General features: G+C 41.3%; 1 protein-coding gene across 1 annotated transcript in view; it reads right to left on the bottom strand.

The window, feature by feature from the left end:
- HIVEP1 (human immunodeficiency virus type I enhancer binding protein 1) overlaps positions 1-18,428 on the bottom strand; it is a 71,412-nt gene that overhangs the window by 43,571 nt on the left and 9,413 nt on the right. The window contains 1 exon segment of the mRNA XM_008630925.2: positions 8,099-8,152. Coding sequence (XP_008629147.2) covers positions 8,099-8,152 — 54 coding nt within the window.

Below are 18,428 nucleotides of genomic sequence, written 5' to 3'. Positions count from 1 at the left end.
TGTATTGACATATTTAAATGTAGATACAAACACTTGATGAAATCAGAGATCAGGAAAGTGCACAAGTGAATTGCATGAAATCTCACTGCTAAGTGGTAGCTTTGAACACTTCAAAAGTAAAAGGAAGGTAGTTCTTGTGTATGTAAAAAAAAATAAAAAGCAAGCTAATCCTCTCATCAGCATTAAGTAACAACACGACATTACTGTAACTTGCCATTTTTGAAGATTATATGCTTCCATTTAGAACGACTGTATTTCTAGCCCATATGGTTGCTGAAGATAAGGATGAAAAGATGAAAAGAATAAAATGAAACTTTGGATCTTGGTTATGTACCTTGCCCAAAAAGTAAGCCAGTTTCCCACAGATACAAAATGGAAAGAAAATGTTTTGGACTAATGATAGTACATGGGTACCACACAGCAGCAAAGAATCCAGAGAGCTCCTGTGCCTGCAAATCTCCTGGAAAAATACAGGGAAACATCTGTGGAGGACGACATCACACTAAGCTAGTAAATCAAAACATGTAAATTGTTGAGCATCACATTTCCAGATTTTTCTTTGGTATCTCCCCTTCTCATTCCACTTCCTATTTCCCCCAAGTGAAAGAATACACTGTTGACTGCAGCTGTCTGGCTGTGTTCAATGCCAGTTTGGATGAGCCTTTGAGCAACCTAGTCTAGTGAAAGGTGTTCCTGCCCACGGCAAAGGGGTTGGAAGAAGCTGGAACTAGGTAATTTTTAAGGTCCCTTTCCAATCCAAACCATTATATGATTCTGTGACAGCCTAGAAAGCAGGGCACATCACCAGCATGCAGTGCTCCCACCTGCTTTTTTGGAGAGGTGTAGTGGCAGAAAGAAGGAATGGGAGTGCCTATGAGGAGGGGAGAGGAGGGAAGGGACCTGGCTGCTCCTTTGGAGCCAGATGGTGGGCTGGTGAGAGTCGTCTGTAAGCTGGGACATGACAACATGAAAACAGCATCGATCTTTAACAATGCAATGCTTTGTTTATCTAAGCAGAATCCTGGTATATTTATAATAATTTATTTCAAACTCCCTCTATAATTTGTCAACAACATGCATTCATTTAACAAGAGGAATGACAAAGCAGGGAGGGTTTGGAAGAACTCTGAAGATACAAAATATGTCTACCATGAATCTGCAGCAGAACTTACATTTGTGAACTAAAGTCTCATGCTCACTTTTATAAAGACAAACCTCCTCACTCAAATCTCAGCGCTGTTCTTTTACTAGAAAAATAATATTCCTGTTAAAAAAACAGCAGATGGGCAAACAAGGTTAAGGGCATTTAATTTTGATTGCCTCTCCTCCATGCCAACACATTGCTTTGAAGGGACTGCAAGTGTGGGAGGGGAACATATGTGCATGTGGATTGTGCATCTCAGAGAGTATTTGCTGGGGAACGCAATCTCTCCTTTCTTTTCTCTTTCTATGCACGACAGCTCAAAGGTCCGCTCACTCCAGGGGTGGTTCCACATAGCTATACTGGGACTGAAGGAAGCAAGTGGAAAGTCATGTTCTGCATGCAAACAGTGACTACAGAGCCACTCCACCAAACACTGCTTCAACCTTTAGGCTTCAGAGACAGATCAGCACCCACTGAAAATTATGATGGAGGCTTCAGGCAGCTCCATGACAGAGGCTGGAAATAAAGGTGTACTTCAACAGCACCCCAGAAGTTGCTTGGACCTTGCTGGAGTGCAAACCAGGGCTTTGAATGGTTCTGTCGAGGTGGTTTCTCAGTGACCACTGACAGAACCTGCAGCCATTTGAACAATGACTGATCAAGTCAAGCAAAACTCTCGAACCTGCCAACAATGTTTCTGTATCTCAAGATAAACACGAAGAGGCTCTACTAATATCAAAGCATAAGACTCTGGAAAGAGAGCTGATCTGGGTGAAATTCTGATACTGTCTTAGGGACAAACCCGTGGCACCTCTGGAAGATATCAAGACAGGTCTGCCACAACTGGCCTCTGGAATAAGTGAGAGCAACTTAGAAATTCATCTTCACAGACTAAAAATTGAAGAGCTATGCTGAGAATCTGGAACTGATGACACAGAAGAATAAACAGCTTAGTATTCAAATTCCTGCATCTCCAGATGAAGGCAAGAAACTGAAAAAGCTCTTTAAGGAATGTGGAAAGGATGGAGTGAGAAACTACAGCAACTTGACTGATAGGCAAATTACAGACTCAAATAGGTGCTAAATGGACCTTCGAATAGACCCTTTAACTCAAGTGGGTATTCCAAAATGAGTACTCACTATCAGAACTGGCAAACTGCAAGGGACCAACATAAGCATGGATCTGAAACTTAAATAACAGCTTATTCCTTTCTGCTGTTTATGGCATTGCCTTTTCTGGGGGTGAAACTAGGTGTGCTGCAACAAAAAGAGCCACCAGAACATGTAGCCTCCTGGTCCATGCTGTGGAGCACAGACCTTGAAGGAAAGGTGATGTTCAAGATGTAACTATTCCCATGCTTTGTCTGAATAAAGTCAGCTGCAGTTGTTGAGGTAGCATGTAATACAAAGCCTCAAATCCATGAGAGAAAAAACAGGTTTTTCCTTGAAGCCAGACAGAGAGATACCTTTCTGGGAAGAAATGAGGAGAAGAGACTGGCAGAGGCCTGCATGCCCTTAAGAAGGTCTGGAAGTATAAGTTCAGGACTGATTTGTTATCCTGTAAACAGCCTGCAGAGACAATCAGTAACCTGTTTAAAATTTTACCTATTGAAGAAATAGGTACAAACAGTACACCCATCTCCCTCTTTCCTACATGTGCTCATTTTGGCTGGGATAGAGCTAATTTTCTTTACAGAGTCTTGTATGGGGTTGTGTTTTTGATTTGTACTGAACACAGGGTTGGTAACTCAGGGATGTTCCACCCCCTCTCCCCCCCCCCCCCCCCCCCCCCCAGCGAGTGGGCTGGGGGGGCACAAGGTGTTGGGAGGTGACACAGCCAGGACAGCCAACCCCAGCTGACCCAAGGGATATTCCAGACCATATGCTCAGCATATAAAGCTGGGGGAAGAAGAGGGAAGGGAGGGGGACATTAGGAATGATGTCATTTGTCACTGTTACATGTGATGGAACTCTGCTTTCCTGGAGATGGAAGAACACCTGCCTGCTGATAGGAAGTGGTGAATGAGTTTTTAGTTTTGCTTTGCTTGAGTGCTTTATCTGTTAAACTGTCTTTATCTCCATCCAGCTTTCTCAGTTATACTCTTGTGATTCTCTCCCCCATCCCACTGTGGTGGAGTGAGTGAGCAGCTGTGTGGGGCTTAGTTGCCAGCTGGGGTTAAACCTTGACAAGGCAGAAAGTCAAAAAATTGATCAAACATGGGCAGCAGCTTATTCAGAGGGATGAATTCACACCTGACAAACAACCAGGACTGCCTGCGAGCCTGAACTCCAATGAGGCTGAGGAACACATGCATGTCTCCAGGCCATTCCAGACCACCCTGTAGTCTGAGGACACAGCAATAGCCATGAATGAGAAAGAGAATGAAGAAATTCCTCTTCCATCTTATCCGGAAATTTATCATTGATCCCTTTTGGCTGTGACATGGCAAGAAGCAGTTACCTGAAATGATGGAGTCTTAGCAGCCTGAGAGACCCCAGGATTGGTAGGCAATACAGAGTATACATCAGGCCATGAGATGGTCCTTTTGAAAATCTGTCATCCATTTTCTGGCAAATCTTGGTGCTGCTAGAGTTTGTCACCAACTTGAGTTCCCTGAACATTTTCAGAAGCAGAGGGGGAGAGATTTAGGTGGCAGTCAGCATTGCTGACATGAAGTATGGAGACAGCCAAGTTAGTTCCACTAGTCTTAAGGAACACAATGGAGGTGTTGGTGGGGCTGATGTACCTAGGATCCAGAGTGCTGTGACAGGCAAAGAACTGCTGCAATGGATAAAGCAGGAAACAAAATGCTTACAGCACTTCAGGGGCTGGATTGTTTCTGAGGATGACCAAATCAGAAGCCTCTGTGGTAATCACAAGGATCTGAGAGAACTTGACTTGTCTGGAAGGGAAAAGACAGAGACACATCCTTGGGATGGCTTTCTCAGGATGGTCAGTGGCAGATTAAAGATAAAGCAGTTGCATTCACCTGAATGCTTTCCAGCCCACAATACCCACTGAGTCCCACACCAGAGAAAACTTTCACTGCCTTCTCAAGGAGAAGTTTTGTGTAGTTCAAACTCAACATCCCCTCCAGATTTTAAAGAACACCACGTGGAGCAAGACCTTCTCTATCACACTAATGAAACCCTGTACCTGTGTCAGAAGTCAAAATGCAGCCCGAAAGCAGGGGCACACTCAGGGTGTAAAAGAACGAGCGTTGGGAGATATCAGCAAAGATAAGGAGGAAGCATGGTTTCTCCTCCTGAAAATTCAGAGTGGCAATTGGGCAGCAGAGAGAAAATGAAGAGACATGAGAATTAGCCACCTTGCACACTCGCTGAGCAAGAAGCTGAGCACAGCCCCTAATGAACATATTTCTGGTCTCAAGTGATCATTTGAATCAAGGCCGTTTGAATATCCATAGTGGACTATCACTTCAAAAAATAAAAAAGCAGGTCCTCCAGTTACAACTTTGTATAAATAACCAAGGTGCAAACTTGAAAGCTAGGTCTGCCCATTTACTGGCTCATCTGTGCTTGAGTCCTACTCTAATTTGCACTTAATTGGATTACTATAGCAAATGGCAAAATGAGGTGTTAAATACATGTATTTCTGTAGTCAATTAAATTCAACTTAAATCCCACACATGTATAAAGTTATGACTGATCAGTGCACAATGCTACTAAGCAGAAACTCAGCATGATTAAACTTATGAAAAACTCCTCCCCACAAATACATTGTGCCACTGACAGCTTCTCTGACAGAGCAGTAATTAACTTATGATAAATTTCACAAAATTACATTTCTTAATCATTTCAGATAGGAAATAAACAAATCTAAAGTGATCTAGATGAATTGAAAACCAAAATAAATTAACCAAGAGGAAAAACACAATCATACTTCCCATGAATCTGTACACACTGGATTGTGATTTAAAATAACTTATGTGAATATGTGCATGTTTCTATTTACTTGTTTAGCTCAAAACATGTATTTTCTTTTTTTCAGCAGCCTTCAGAGTGTAAAGCTTCAAATAAATAATTTTGTTTACTTCATATTACCAAGAATGTGATCTATCCAGGCATTTAAGAAACTAAAAAAATCCCACAGTGGCAGAGGACAGTTTTAATTTGAAAAGAGTAACTTTATTATCTCAGTTATTTCTATATGAGTTTTTGATGTAAAAATTTATTTTTCAATTTCCAGCCATAGGAATTTAGGCTAGAAGCCAAAAATTAAGTCAAATCCCTCTTTGATTCTGAGATGGTGAAAGCTGAGTGCTACCACCACATAAACCTTTGTAATCCCATCCCTTTCGGAGTACATCACTAAGTTTACACTAGAGAATTTATCTTCCTTTATGCAAAGATGTTACTGGACCACACATGAGAACAAGTGCCTGAAAGCAGAGGTTAGCTCGTCTTTAGCTTGAACAAGTTCATCACAAAAAATCATCCAGAGCAATATTACTTTTGTGAGACCAACAGCAACAAGAACAGACAGCTATACCTTGTGTGCCAAGTTTGTCATGTTTGGATGACAATACCACTTATCTATGATACACTAAACAGAAATACATAAGAAATATTTAATGGAAGGTCTAGTTTGTTTAAAAAGTCTCTGCAAACATTTGAAGGTCTGCTCTCTAGCCACTTACGTTTTTTCTCTTCCACCTTTTACAAATGCATAGAGCAACTTCACAGTCCTGGTACTCATATCAGACATTTTGTATTAAACATCTTGAAATATGAAACCAGCTACAAGTTTGGAGCGAAGAAAGCTGAGCAAAATATGGACAAGATTTATAAAATCATGAAGGCAGTGGATAAGGTGAGTGTAGAACTGCTATTTCATAATTCACAGTGCTTGAGCTAGGGTGCACCTGTTGAAAATGGGAAAAAAAATTGGAAATTGAGGAGAAAAGATAAAATCATGCATTTTTAATGTCATTGCTAGTGAACTACTGCAGTTTGATGCCAGAAAATGTTGGGTGCAAACAGCATTTAATCAACTGTACTCATAGATAACAGCTCCATGAATGTCTAGATAATAAAGGGATGAGGCAGACATCTCTAAATCCAATGTGCGTGGATTTCATAAGGAATAGGCTAAAGAAAGTGACCAGGCTTATGTGCTGCTCTTAAACAGTACGTCCTACTCCCTCCATTGGAGACCAAATGCTGGTCCAGAGAGACTCTGCTGAGATCCACTTGGGTATGTCTTCTGCTCCCTAATCGTCAAAAAGTTTTGAAGTTCATTGTTTTGAAAGATAATAAGCCTTCCAGGAAAGAGCATCAACAATTTACAACACTGTTCACAGATGTGTCACAGGCCAGATGGGCAGCTCACTACCACTGAAAGGTAAACGCCTACCCAGAAGAAGCCAAAGCACTGACACCAGACACTAGGAATTATCTCATCTGCCAAATCCAGCAGCCCAAGAGAAGTGAGGGTGCTGCTGCTCCATGCCCCCAGGTCCAACCAGTAGCAAGGCTGAAAATGTCTTCCCAAGAGGGACACATACACAGCTTAAACACATACACGCCATACATACCTACATATATATGGCTGGACATACAGATCCTGGACAGACACTCTGAGCACTCCTACATCATCCTGCTCCTTGATCTAGCTAAGCCCGGCAAATGTCCACTGATGGAAACATATGTATGCATCCAAGGTGGATTTCACCAGCAGCTTGGCTCACAAACTCAGCCTGCCCAGTAGCAACCCAGTCTCCCCAGTTGCTGCACCTGGACGCTATCAGCCCTCAGGGTTGCAGCCCCGCTCCAGTTGCTGGTACAGAGCATTGCACACACAGCCAGAACTGTTCAGGACTTCCCTGTTTCCTAGAGCCCCCCTTCTGTGTGGAGATATTGAAGAGACAGGACAGACTGTGATGGTCAGGAGCAGAACAAGCCCAGACAATTGTCCTGGCCAGCCCCTGACAGCACACAAACCAACCCTTTTATTCAGTTATCACTCCACTTCCCAGATATGTTCTTTCCTGTATCACCTACATTGCTCACTCTCTCCACCTTTTGCTCATCTCCTAGACATTCCAGGTAGTATGACCTGAGCAATCCCCAAAAGCTTTTCCCCTGCACCCTGCAATTTGTCCCACACCCCCAGCTAGCAACACTGTTAGTCCAAAAAGTGAACTGCAGAGCTGTTCCCTGACTGCGCATGATGATGGTTTCACTCCCGGACACGGGCTGGGGCTCTGTAGGCACAGGCCTGAGAGGAGACTGGACAGGATCTCTCTTTCTCTATATCCTTAATTTGGGTTTCTTCCTGCCCCTGTGCTCCTCTAGGTTGTGGAGATGACCACTCGTGGCTCTCCCATGATGGGCCCAGTAGTAACCTGGGAAAGTTCTGTTTGGGTTCCCACTCTGTGTCTGGGCATCTCCACAGTATGTAGATGAGATTTATCACACAACCAAACAAGTATCACTGCAGTCAGCCAGTCCTGAAATGCAATGACTTTCCACCAGCTTTCTAAGCCCTAACACACAGATTAAATCTGCCACAGGTCATCTGTTTCTTAAAATTAGCTGTGATCATCAGTCCCCTTCCTCAGCATCTGTTGGAAATCATCACATATTGCTCACCATAAACCAAATACGGTTATTAATGATTAGGTAAATCACATAATGAACTAAGGGTTAGCACAGGATGTAGTCAGCAATGTGCAGGTCCCTGATGCTACAGCTTCAGCAATCTCATCAAGGTCAAGGCAGCTACTTGAGTGGTTAAAACAAAGCCTTTGTGTCTCAGCTGAAGTGGGACATTACAGACACAGCCCCTGATCTGCAGACAGACGTGCCTGGGGCCTCATCCAGTGCCCAGCCCAGCCAAGTCTCTTCACTGACACAGGAAGGCTTTGGACCAGCCTCTAGGATCACAATACTTTATTTATTTTCTATTTTATTTGGGGGGGTTGTTATTACCTCTCTGTTGGTCTTCTGTTCCATTAAGTTGCTTTTGTGCTTCTTCAATTTTGTCTGCAAGAAACAGAAGTCACTGTTAAAATACATATATAAAAAAGGCAAGATTGTAGTGTGTCATTTACTGAAATCAGTCTTGCAATATCTGTTTATATGTAGGAGTGATATCATTCATGCGTAAATATGTGGTACATTATGAGTAATACAGCCATATAAAATTTTATCATGTTTTACCAGGGAGGCTATTGACATGTTAAATTACATGGAACCACAGAAAGAAAAGCACTGGCATCAGATCTGCAGTCAACAGCTAATCCCACTGTAGCTTCCTACCATCTACAATAATGTGTGCAGTCAGGGGGCTCTTTGGAATAGGTGTTATGGTGCATTACAGAGTATTTTAATACATTTTTGAAAAATGTTGTTAGAACAAGTCAATGTTGCATTAAACATAGTGAGAGGAACAGCAAACAAGATTCGCTAAGTGAAGCAATGGAGCCAATACTGTCACACGGGAGCAGCAGGGGGCGAGTGGTGGCCCCCACCTTATTCCTCCGTGAAGCTACCAGAAATTCCCACATGCACAGCAGGAGCAAAAGGAAGCCCTGAGTCTTTACTCCCAGCCTGTCTTTCAGTTCACCTGCTGCCCCTCAGACATATTGGTGTTGGAATGAGAACTGTGCTTCTCCTGCTGCTGCACAGACGGTTCTGTGGGAAGGGGGGGACCTCATTCTGCACGTGTGCGTGTTTGTCTGAGCAGAGCAAGAAGCACGAAAAGGCACAACTGGAGTGAATAAAAACTTGAGAACGATTTTCTTTTGGTAGCAAACAGTCCTCTGAATGGGTTCAGGATAAAAGGTTGTGTTGGTAAGAAGCAGCAGCACTGGGAAAGGCTGAGCTCTCTCTCTGGATGTTCTGAGCATCAAACTATGGCCTGACTGACCAAAATCTGAGCTTGGAACATGGCTTTCAGATCTAAATGATCATTTCCTAAAAAACCTGTGAAAACCTTTTTTTATTGTATTATTTTTTTTTCTTTTCCCCTGGTAGTGTCAGTTTTTATTGAACTAAATTGAAAGAACAGAATGTAACTGGATTCATCCTAAACCTCTCAGACTCTATCGGTACAACTCAAGAAATACCAGACTTCATGGCTGCCATAAACAGATGAAGGACAGCTCTGCAAAGTCCTCACCTCCTTCTTCACAAGCATGGAGGCTTTACTCAGCCTGACTTTTACTCACCCTTGCTATGCAGCACAAGGTTTCAAAAAATGGCCCTTTCTTCAACACAATTCTTAGTAAGTGGGTTTAAATGACTTCTCTATTATTTATCAGCTGAACCACTCAAGCATGTTGGAACCATTTGTTCACAGTTGAAGTCTGATATTGTTTCTTGATTATTTCCTCAGTAGAACCAAATAATTATAACTGAATCAAACCTTTCTTGCAGCTTTTAAGACTGAGTTTTGTCGAGCTCACTCTGGTTCTGCATTTCTGTTTTTCAGAACAAGTACCAGATTTCCTTTCCCATTAAAGCTCAGTAACTTCTCTGTCATACATTGTCCCAGAGGATGAACCAGAACATCTCACAAGGGTGCTAACCAAGCAGACTCTCAGAGCTTCTCATGAGAAAGACTACTACTGCAATTTTAAAAGCCAAACTTCTTCCTGCTTCCTCTGGGGTTAGTGAGACATACACACATATTTAAAGGAAAGTTTTATCACATTTTCTTTTGTGCTGACTTACTGGCTGCTGAAGAAAAAACACAAACAACTCAAAAAGAGCACAATCTTTCACCATCTCTTTACCAAGCCAGTTATGCAGGCTTACTTTAAACACAGAAGACTTGGTATTTTCCTGAATTATAGCTACAGCTGAAATACTAAATGTGTTAATACTTTTTTTTTGTAGAAAGGGCTGTAAATAACCATTTCTAACAAAAATAAGAGGAACTGTAAACAAAGCATCTTTTATATACATGTGCCACTAATACTATCAGAGGAAAATGTATCTAGCAATCTTACAGTGTTTTTCCAGACTGTTGTTGCTTTACAGAAAGGTGATAGAATAAGCAATTTACAATGTTGCAGGACAGCTGTTAAAATACATGAACACACAGGAAAAAAAAAAGTATCAACAAATTACCCATGTAAATGGAGCTGCAGGTTTTACCGAAAGGCAACAAGAAATCAAACCCATAGTCTGGCTATCAAATTCACTTCCTCTATGCTTAAAGATATATTTAATGCAAAATGTATGGTGTTTCTGCCTTCAGAGTAAATGTTTTGTCAAGAAAACTTACACCTAAGTACATAGAAAACTGTAGTTTCATTATTAAAATAATTATCTGCATATTTCACATAAATGCTACAAGAAATACATGCATTTGAATTCACAATCATCCTACTTTTTCGAGAAAAATTACTAAAGTATATTGGAATCATGCTACATGAGATTGTCAGAAAGATTAAAGGCTTGGATTTCCTCTACTGAATTCTCTCTCTCTCTTATTGGAAAAAAACCCCAACAGTTCCTATCAATAATTCCCAGCCACTTCTTTGCCAGACTGTAATCCCAAACAAAGAACCACAGATAACAGGAATAATAGCTAGGTAAACAGGTGCTTGGTACACAGCCAGAAAGTCTCCTACACTTCCTGCGTCTCCTGAGAGGTTTTCCCCAAGGAGTTATATTTGCTGTGTATATTTCTTCATACCTATGGTGGTATCCCTGTGCAGAACAGTTTTGAACATTGTGAACACTGAAAAATCTCGGTGTTGGTGCTGGAAACCAAAAGCAGTGATCTGGACTGTAAATGAGGCGTGGGTATTAACATCAGTCTGGGGCTAAATGTTTTGTTAGGGCCTACATCCTCCCAATGGCCAGCATCACACACTAGGTGCTCTGGCTATTACACCAAGGCATGTCTAAACCTTCGTACAAAATCTGTGGCAGCTGCTTCCCGCCCTGCTGCATTTTACAACTACAGATCCTACACAGGCAACTGCCTGACAAACCGCTGTGTTTCAGGCTGGAGGGAAGAACTGGGTTATCCCTAAGGGCCATGGAGCAGGTGGCAAGAGCAGGCTTAGAGCCAAGTACCCCAGCAACACCAAAAGGCAGCTTCCCCAGGTCTTCTGCCAACTCGCACGTACGCCAGCAAGAACTTGCTAACTACATCAAATTTATATTATCCAGTCATCTCCTTCTCTTGTGTGCCATTAAATTAGCTGTTTGTCAAACATCTTAAGAAACATTATTTCAGACAACATACCAGATTCTGTCATAATTACATTATAGGTGTTCTAATGGTACACACCTTTGAAAATGCTTTATCATCAAAAATACAGCACACAAAAATAATCTGTAAAGCCCAGGAGGAACTGAAAACCGAGAAGTCCTCTATTAATTGCAAATAATATTATCCAATCCAGTAATTGCTTGGTTTAATATTATTTCAGAATTAAACCTGTAATACTGTCTAACCTGAACATTTTACAAAGGAAACATTTCCTTATCACTGGAATATTATCTACTTCTATTAGGATAAGAGAAAGCCATTTAACTAATGGAAATTTCTAATACATTTTAGGTATGGCACCCTCTTCATTTCCCCTGTGCCAGAATAGTACAGATCTTGACTACTTTACTATAAGACCTATGCTAATGGCCCCAATATTCAGCAGACAGACCCCTGGAGTAGCACACATCTAGAAGCAAACGACAGTGAAAGACACACTCTCATTGAAGATGGGACACTTCTCACCAAGTACTTACTAGAGGGGAAAACATGGAGCTGCAATGAAAGAGGAAATCATCGTATGCATCGTGGTAGAGAATTGAGATTCCATGTGACAGCAGTGCAATGAGCCACAGAGCCAGCTCTGGGTTATCCCAGCAGGTGCATGCCACAAAAATGCAAATCACATGTAGCATCATATAATAGTTTTATTTATATATTATACATATAAAATATGTATATACACACACATACCTGCATGTGTGTAAAAGAAAGTGAAAACTTGTGCACAATGGCTTTTCTTACTCCAGCATGAAACCTTTTCATGTTATTCTCCAACACAGCTCTCCCAGCAGGTATCTGCTGTGTGGAAATATCATCACATTCCTTGAGGTTTTAAATCTATAATGTAACTGTGCTTTTTAGAAATGCAAGGAAGGAAACTGGCATGCAGTAAAATATGCTTCTTGTTTTACACACCTCCTGCTGTGATAGATCATTACAAGGATACCAACAGTCTGAGTTAGATATGGTGGTGCTGTGGTGGGGTTTTAAATGAAAAAATAAACCAGATTTTTCAACAAGTTTACAGTCTCTATTTTTGGTCTTCACTGAATGATATAACCTCACAGATTTTAATTAAGTCACAAATAAAATTTAATTTACAGGGTTTTTTTAAAAGATATCATCCCATTTAACGTATAAAACCTTGAATATGTCTAGTATTCTGTGAATTAGATATGCATCATGAATTTTCAGTAAGATTTTAAAGGCCTTACTTATATGGTAAGTTATGGAAAACAAAGGCTTAGGAATTTCAGCAAGGAAAGCAGAAATACTCAGAAGTGTGAGGTTTGCAAAATATAAAACCTGTAACTTCTGACAGCAATTTAAGCTGGAGCACAACATATTTTCTAGCTGGGTGTTTGTTTGGTTTGTTTGTGGGTTTTGTTTTGGTTTTTTTTATCTTTTATTTTTTCTCTCAAGTGTCCCCAGAGCAGCACAATGAGATGACTTTGTCCTGTTGAACAAGTCATCTGCCCCATACAGGGACAACACACAGAGGAATGAAATCACTGAGGAAGACCTACTTTTAAGCCTCCAGGAAAGCTTACAGGGGAGTGGTGGATGCGAAAAGTTCACTAAGCTTTTGCAAAACATCCAAACACGAGTATTTTTCATTGCACATATTTGCATGTGTCTGTATCACTGTAAATAGGAGATTTTTTTGGCTTCTTGTTTAAGATGTATAATTGCTGCTTTAAAACAATAAAAAGTGTTTTGTTTTGGTTTTCTTTAATCACACATACTCTGGTTATGAACAAGTGGAAAATCAGCAGATTTCAGATTTAGACCATTATGGATGCTGAGAACAGGCTATGACATCAAAACTTTTAAAAATACAAGTTTATATCTTGCCTGAAAGGCTAGAGTTATATCTTCAAATATTTAACCAAAACAACTGGAAGGAAAATGTCAGCATATTTTTTCCCTTCAGTTAAAGACAAGAACAATTCTCAGGCCTTAGGCCTGAGTCATCCTAAAAATACCTCCTGCAAAACAGCTTCAGATGGCAGCACATTTTCTTCTTGCTTTCTCATAAATTGCACTCTCTCTTACCTTACTGCATCAGGAGACATTTGAAAAGTAATTTAGAAAATCACTTTGCACTGGTTTTTAGATGGACACAAAGAAAGATGTCACTTCAATTATTTTTTCTTGTATTGATCATCTAGATCAGGGGCAGAAAAGAAAATCAAAGTGACAAAATATTCTTCAGCTGAAGTACATTAATGCAATCAGTCTGTATGCACCGGGCAGTATTACTGAAAACAATTGTCAGTGGGTTTTTATTTGGGGGAGACAGGGATGTGCACAGCTTAAGAAAAACACTGATGAAAGTTCAAAATGCTGTATTTTCCACTACTTAAATTCAGATAGCAAGTGAAAAGAGGCCGAGTCCCTGCATGGAAATCTCCATCTACAGACTACTGAAACCCGCCAGGCTGATGTGCCAGTAGCAAAGTGCTTCACATTTCACTGGATGAGAAGTATGCCTGAAAGCATTTATTATTAAATCAATTAAACAAACAAATAAAAAAAATACCCAGAGTACCAGACGGGTGGTACAGAGCAGCACATCGTATGAATCATAGACTGGTTTGGGTTGGAAAGAGCCCTCAGAGATCATTTAGTTCCAGCCCCTTGGCCATGGGCAAGGACACTTCCCACTAGACCACTCAAAGCCCCATCTAACCTGGCCTTGAACATCTCCAGGGCTCAGACTTGACACAGAGGACCTGAGCCCAGCCGCACATCCCATCTGAGCCATTTCACACCTCCCCCAGAGGGAAGACCCATGCTCCAAGCAGCAATGCCCATGCAGTGCAGGCAGGGCATGAAGGGCAGCCACATGAAGCCAATGAACGAAGAAAAGATGATGCAAGCTTGGACCATTTCCCGGATAGAAGGCTCCCTTGGCACAGCAGGCAGTGTTTAATCCCAAGGCACCCTGCCTGCAGCTGTGGGTGCCCACCTGGGACTGGGGAGCATGCAGAAGCGCCCACGCTCCACTGCAAGGGGGCTGTGATGCTTGTCTTTCCCTTTTGCTAGGAGGAGGAAAGGCTCTTTACGACCTGCTAAAACAAGAACGCCGTAGTCCTAATGTGTTTTGGTTAACTGAGATGAATCCCAAGACTTCCTTTAACCAGCTAATTAAGAAAAAGAAAAGGAAAAAAAAAAACCCTAACCCAAAACCCCAGAGTCTTGTCTGTACAAGGAGCTCATTAGGTTAATTGGGAGGCGGTGCAGCTGGTGGGATGCTGCCTCTTGCCATTCCTCAGGGAGCGTAGAGGCTCAGCAGGCCCCTGCACGTCCCCACACTGCAGGAGAGCCTCCAAAACTGAAACCCAACCAGCCGAGCCAGGGTCCCAACTGCAGCCCGGGCATGGTACTGCCGTCCCTCAGTGCTGAAGGAGGGGACCCTGCACCCAGGGCCGCAAGGGCTGACAGACACAGGCAGCTGAGGATGCCTTTGATGGCCCCAAGTTTCCACCACCGCCTTCCTGCCACAAAGCAAACACCTTCAAAGCTGGCAGACAGCAGCAAGAAGGCATTTCACGAAACCCACTGGACAAGGCACTCTCCTCACTCAGATTTAAATCTAGTTTTAATTGGGAACCACTCTTCGGTCCCCATACATTTCCTTTTTCCAGTTCAATGAGGAACACTCAAGATTAAAAGGAAGAGATCAGATGAGGAAAGACAGTCTCTTCATCTTTGTAATTTCATACTGTGGGAACTTGACACTTTTTGGCATATGGTTTGTTTTGTGGCTTCTCCTTTCCAGTTGGGGCTTAGAGAATCACAGCACCACAGCTTAGTGAGTTGCCAAATGCTGAGGCTGGTAACTGATTGCACAGATGTCCCCAGCCTATCAAAACTGCAAGGTAAAACAGATTAAATCTCCAAGTTTGTCCAATACTACTGGGTCTGAAGAGTATTTGTAAAGCTGTAACAGGGGATAAAAAAGGCCTCTTAAATTATGTAAATTCAAAACTCTTAACAACTAGTAGGGTGATGCAGCAGCAGTCATCCTATTAAGAACTATAAACTACTTTTTTAAACATCTAAAATGAGATTTTAAACAACTGATAATGTTCTACTAGTCATTATAACCTTGACTAATGACGTGTTTGATCAGTTTTTCAGAAAAATTTGATGCATTTTCATTCTAATGTCAACTTTGAATACTCATCATAGTCCCTGCCATATATAATTATTTGCATTTAAATATGAAGAACTCATGACAGATACTTTATATAACCCTGCTGAAAACAGAAAATGAAGATCCTCCTTTTATTATTCTTCATTTTAAGAAAAAAAGAGGCTTGTATATTTGAAAATACAATCTATAATCTCCAGTTTAAATTTGTATCAGCAATGATCTGCTATACTGTATATACAATAAAACAGTCAACGCAAAAGCTGTATATAAATTAAATATAATGGCTTTACCCTTGCCATCACATATATTACTCAAATATGGTAAGGGCTCCTGATGCGTTGACAAGGTGTATGTGCATAAATTACATAAGAACCCCAAGTCCGTCCCTGTGTAATTTATTTGTGATTGGGGAGCTTTCAATCTTGTGTTTGTTTGCATTATTTGAATTTTTATTATGAGGCTTTTAAACTCATTAAAAACTGAGCACAGGAGGCGGTGGGGAGGAAGAGGATTTTTGGATGACTGTCGTCTTAGAGAAGGATATAGCAAACAGCGAGGCACCTGTGGGGAGAGGCACAGTAGCTGCCAAGCATAAAATTTCAGAAGTGTAAGTGAAGTATCCTGAGAAATACCTCCTGTCTGGCACCTTCTCACCCTGTGTAAGCCAACACACAAGGGTGGCACTTGCCACAGCTAGATCCTTTTCCACCTGCCCCGCAAAGTCAGGTGATCCAGCATCCTGTGTGTGCTCGGCTAGATCCTTTTCCACCTGCCCCACAAAGCCAGGTGATCCAGCATCCTGTGTGTGCTCCTGAGAGCACCGGCTGAGTCGCCAGAGATAATTCCTTTATACATTGTCTCCCTCCGGTACCGAATTACCGAATTACCGAATTACAAACACAAGTACTGATTGCATCCATTTGCATAGCTCCTAATTAGCCATCTAGCACAATAATTACCCCATTGCTATGCTGATCCTACGGCATTGTTCTGCCCCACTGCCAATTTCAGCTGCCTACCTAGGACAGGGTGATCATTATCACTAAAATCTGCATAATAATTACTTAACAGCCTCGAGGGTATTCACTGTTCCGAGGCTCAGTTTTGGCTTTCTGGGTGTTGTTTCTATACCTAACCCAATATCAGTGTTAGAAGTTAAAATAGTAAAGTCATGAGTTGCTCTAGTTCACCAGCTTCTCCAAGCTGCTGCTAGGAGCACCTTCATACCTTCTGCACTGAGACAGGTTCCCTCCCCCACCAGGTTTACTGACCTATGATCTATTGTCCCCAAACTGGAAAAAGGTGTGGTTTTCAATTCTATATATATTTCTTTTTCTTTCAAGTCTGACACAGAAATTAAATAAATGCCAGTGAAATAACTGAAAACATTAAAAAAAAAAAAAAAAAAAAAAAAAAGAGAAACAAACCAACAGCTTTTCCACTGACTGGAAATGTCAAAATAATAATATGTGGAGCCCAAAGATCTTGTTAAATTCTGTATTTTCTCAAATACAGATCCTAAACCACAGCGACAAACGATGGAGCCAGCCACTCCTCAGCCAAACAGGGGAAAAAGTTTCCATGCATCTTTCTGGTACTCCAAAAGCACTTGTTCTCAACTGCATGGTGGGTGAGGGAGGGCTTGCTCAACACAAGAAGGCACAAAACTGGTTCAACAGGTAGAACAACACCAAGACTTGGTGTTTCATCACCTGAGACAACAGTGCAGAGGCTTTCAGCAAGTTCTCTGAGAGGTCAAACTTCTCTGTAATTTCTTCTTCTCTTTCTGGACTTCCTCAAACACTATTGAGTTTACAAGGCAGACATCAGGTAAGTAGATATATTCAGCACTAGGAACCTACAGCACCAACAACCCTGTTTAAGCAGAGATTAATTTTCTTAAGCTTAGCATATACCCTAAAAATTATCTCTTTACTGAGATTCTAAAGTGTCTATAGAAATGGTTCAAACTATTTGATCTTGAGAAGGACTTTGGATACTGAAGTTCTTATAATTACCTGATATTAAGATGGACAATAAACAGTACTGCTGGCTAAGGAAAAAGGAAGTTTTTGATGACTAACAAAAAACCAAAACAAATCAAAAGCCCACAAGTCAAGCTAAAAGTGCAGCCCAATATGTTGCCTCCAACAGCAGCTAACAGGAGAAGTTGAGGGAAAAGCAGAAGAGTAAGTCACGGATTCTGAAACCAGGCAACACTGAAGTGATCCCCAGGAGCTGTTCTTGAACTTCATGGGTCCCACAGATTATTCCTACATTAGTTTCTCCAAGTGTCATTTGAATCCATGGGAGCTTTTCATAGTGAATCCATGTAAGCCTTTCACATCTTTCTTCAAACTGCAGGGCCTCATCTACTTAAGTCATGCTTTACACAAAAGCTGTTCAATAAACTTTTGACCTCTGCAGCTTTTGCAGTGCTATTTTATCCTCTTTGTTGGTGGAAGTGAAGAAGAGCAAGACAATTAGGAGGAAGACATCAGAATCGATCCCACTTGTTAGAGATGAAGGCACACCACAGACGCTACAGTGACAGATATGTTTTTCTGTACTACTGCCATAAATATTCCTAATGCTTTATTTGCTTTTTGACAGCTAACGAGTACACAGTTGACTTTGCCACACAAATACATGACCCCCAGATCTCATGCCCAAGTGTTAACAAGCAACTCAATTTAAATGAAAAGTTTGAATAATTTTCCTGTGGACATCACTTCACATTTATCTGCACTGAATTTCATTTGTCATTTTTGCAATATGGTTGCACAGCAACCTAATGTCATTTTGAAATCCTTTGCATTTTCATTTGCATCTTCATCTCCCTTGATAACTCCCATCAAATCAGC

This window comes from Corvus brachyrhynchos, unplaced genomic scaffold (assembly GCF_000691975.1).
Source record: "Corvus brachyrhynchos isolate BGI_N302 unplaced genomic scaffold, ASM69197v1 scaffold43, whole genome shotgun sequence".
Taxonomy (NCBI): domain Eukaryota; kingdom Metazoa; phylum Chordata; class Aves; order Passeriformes; family Corvidae; genus Corvus; species Corvus brachyrhynchos.
Note: the sequence above shows the minus strand (reverse complement) of the source record. Positions and strands in the feature narration are given on the sequence as shown.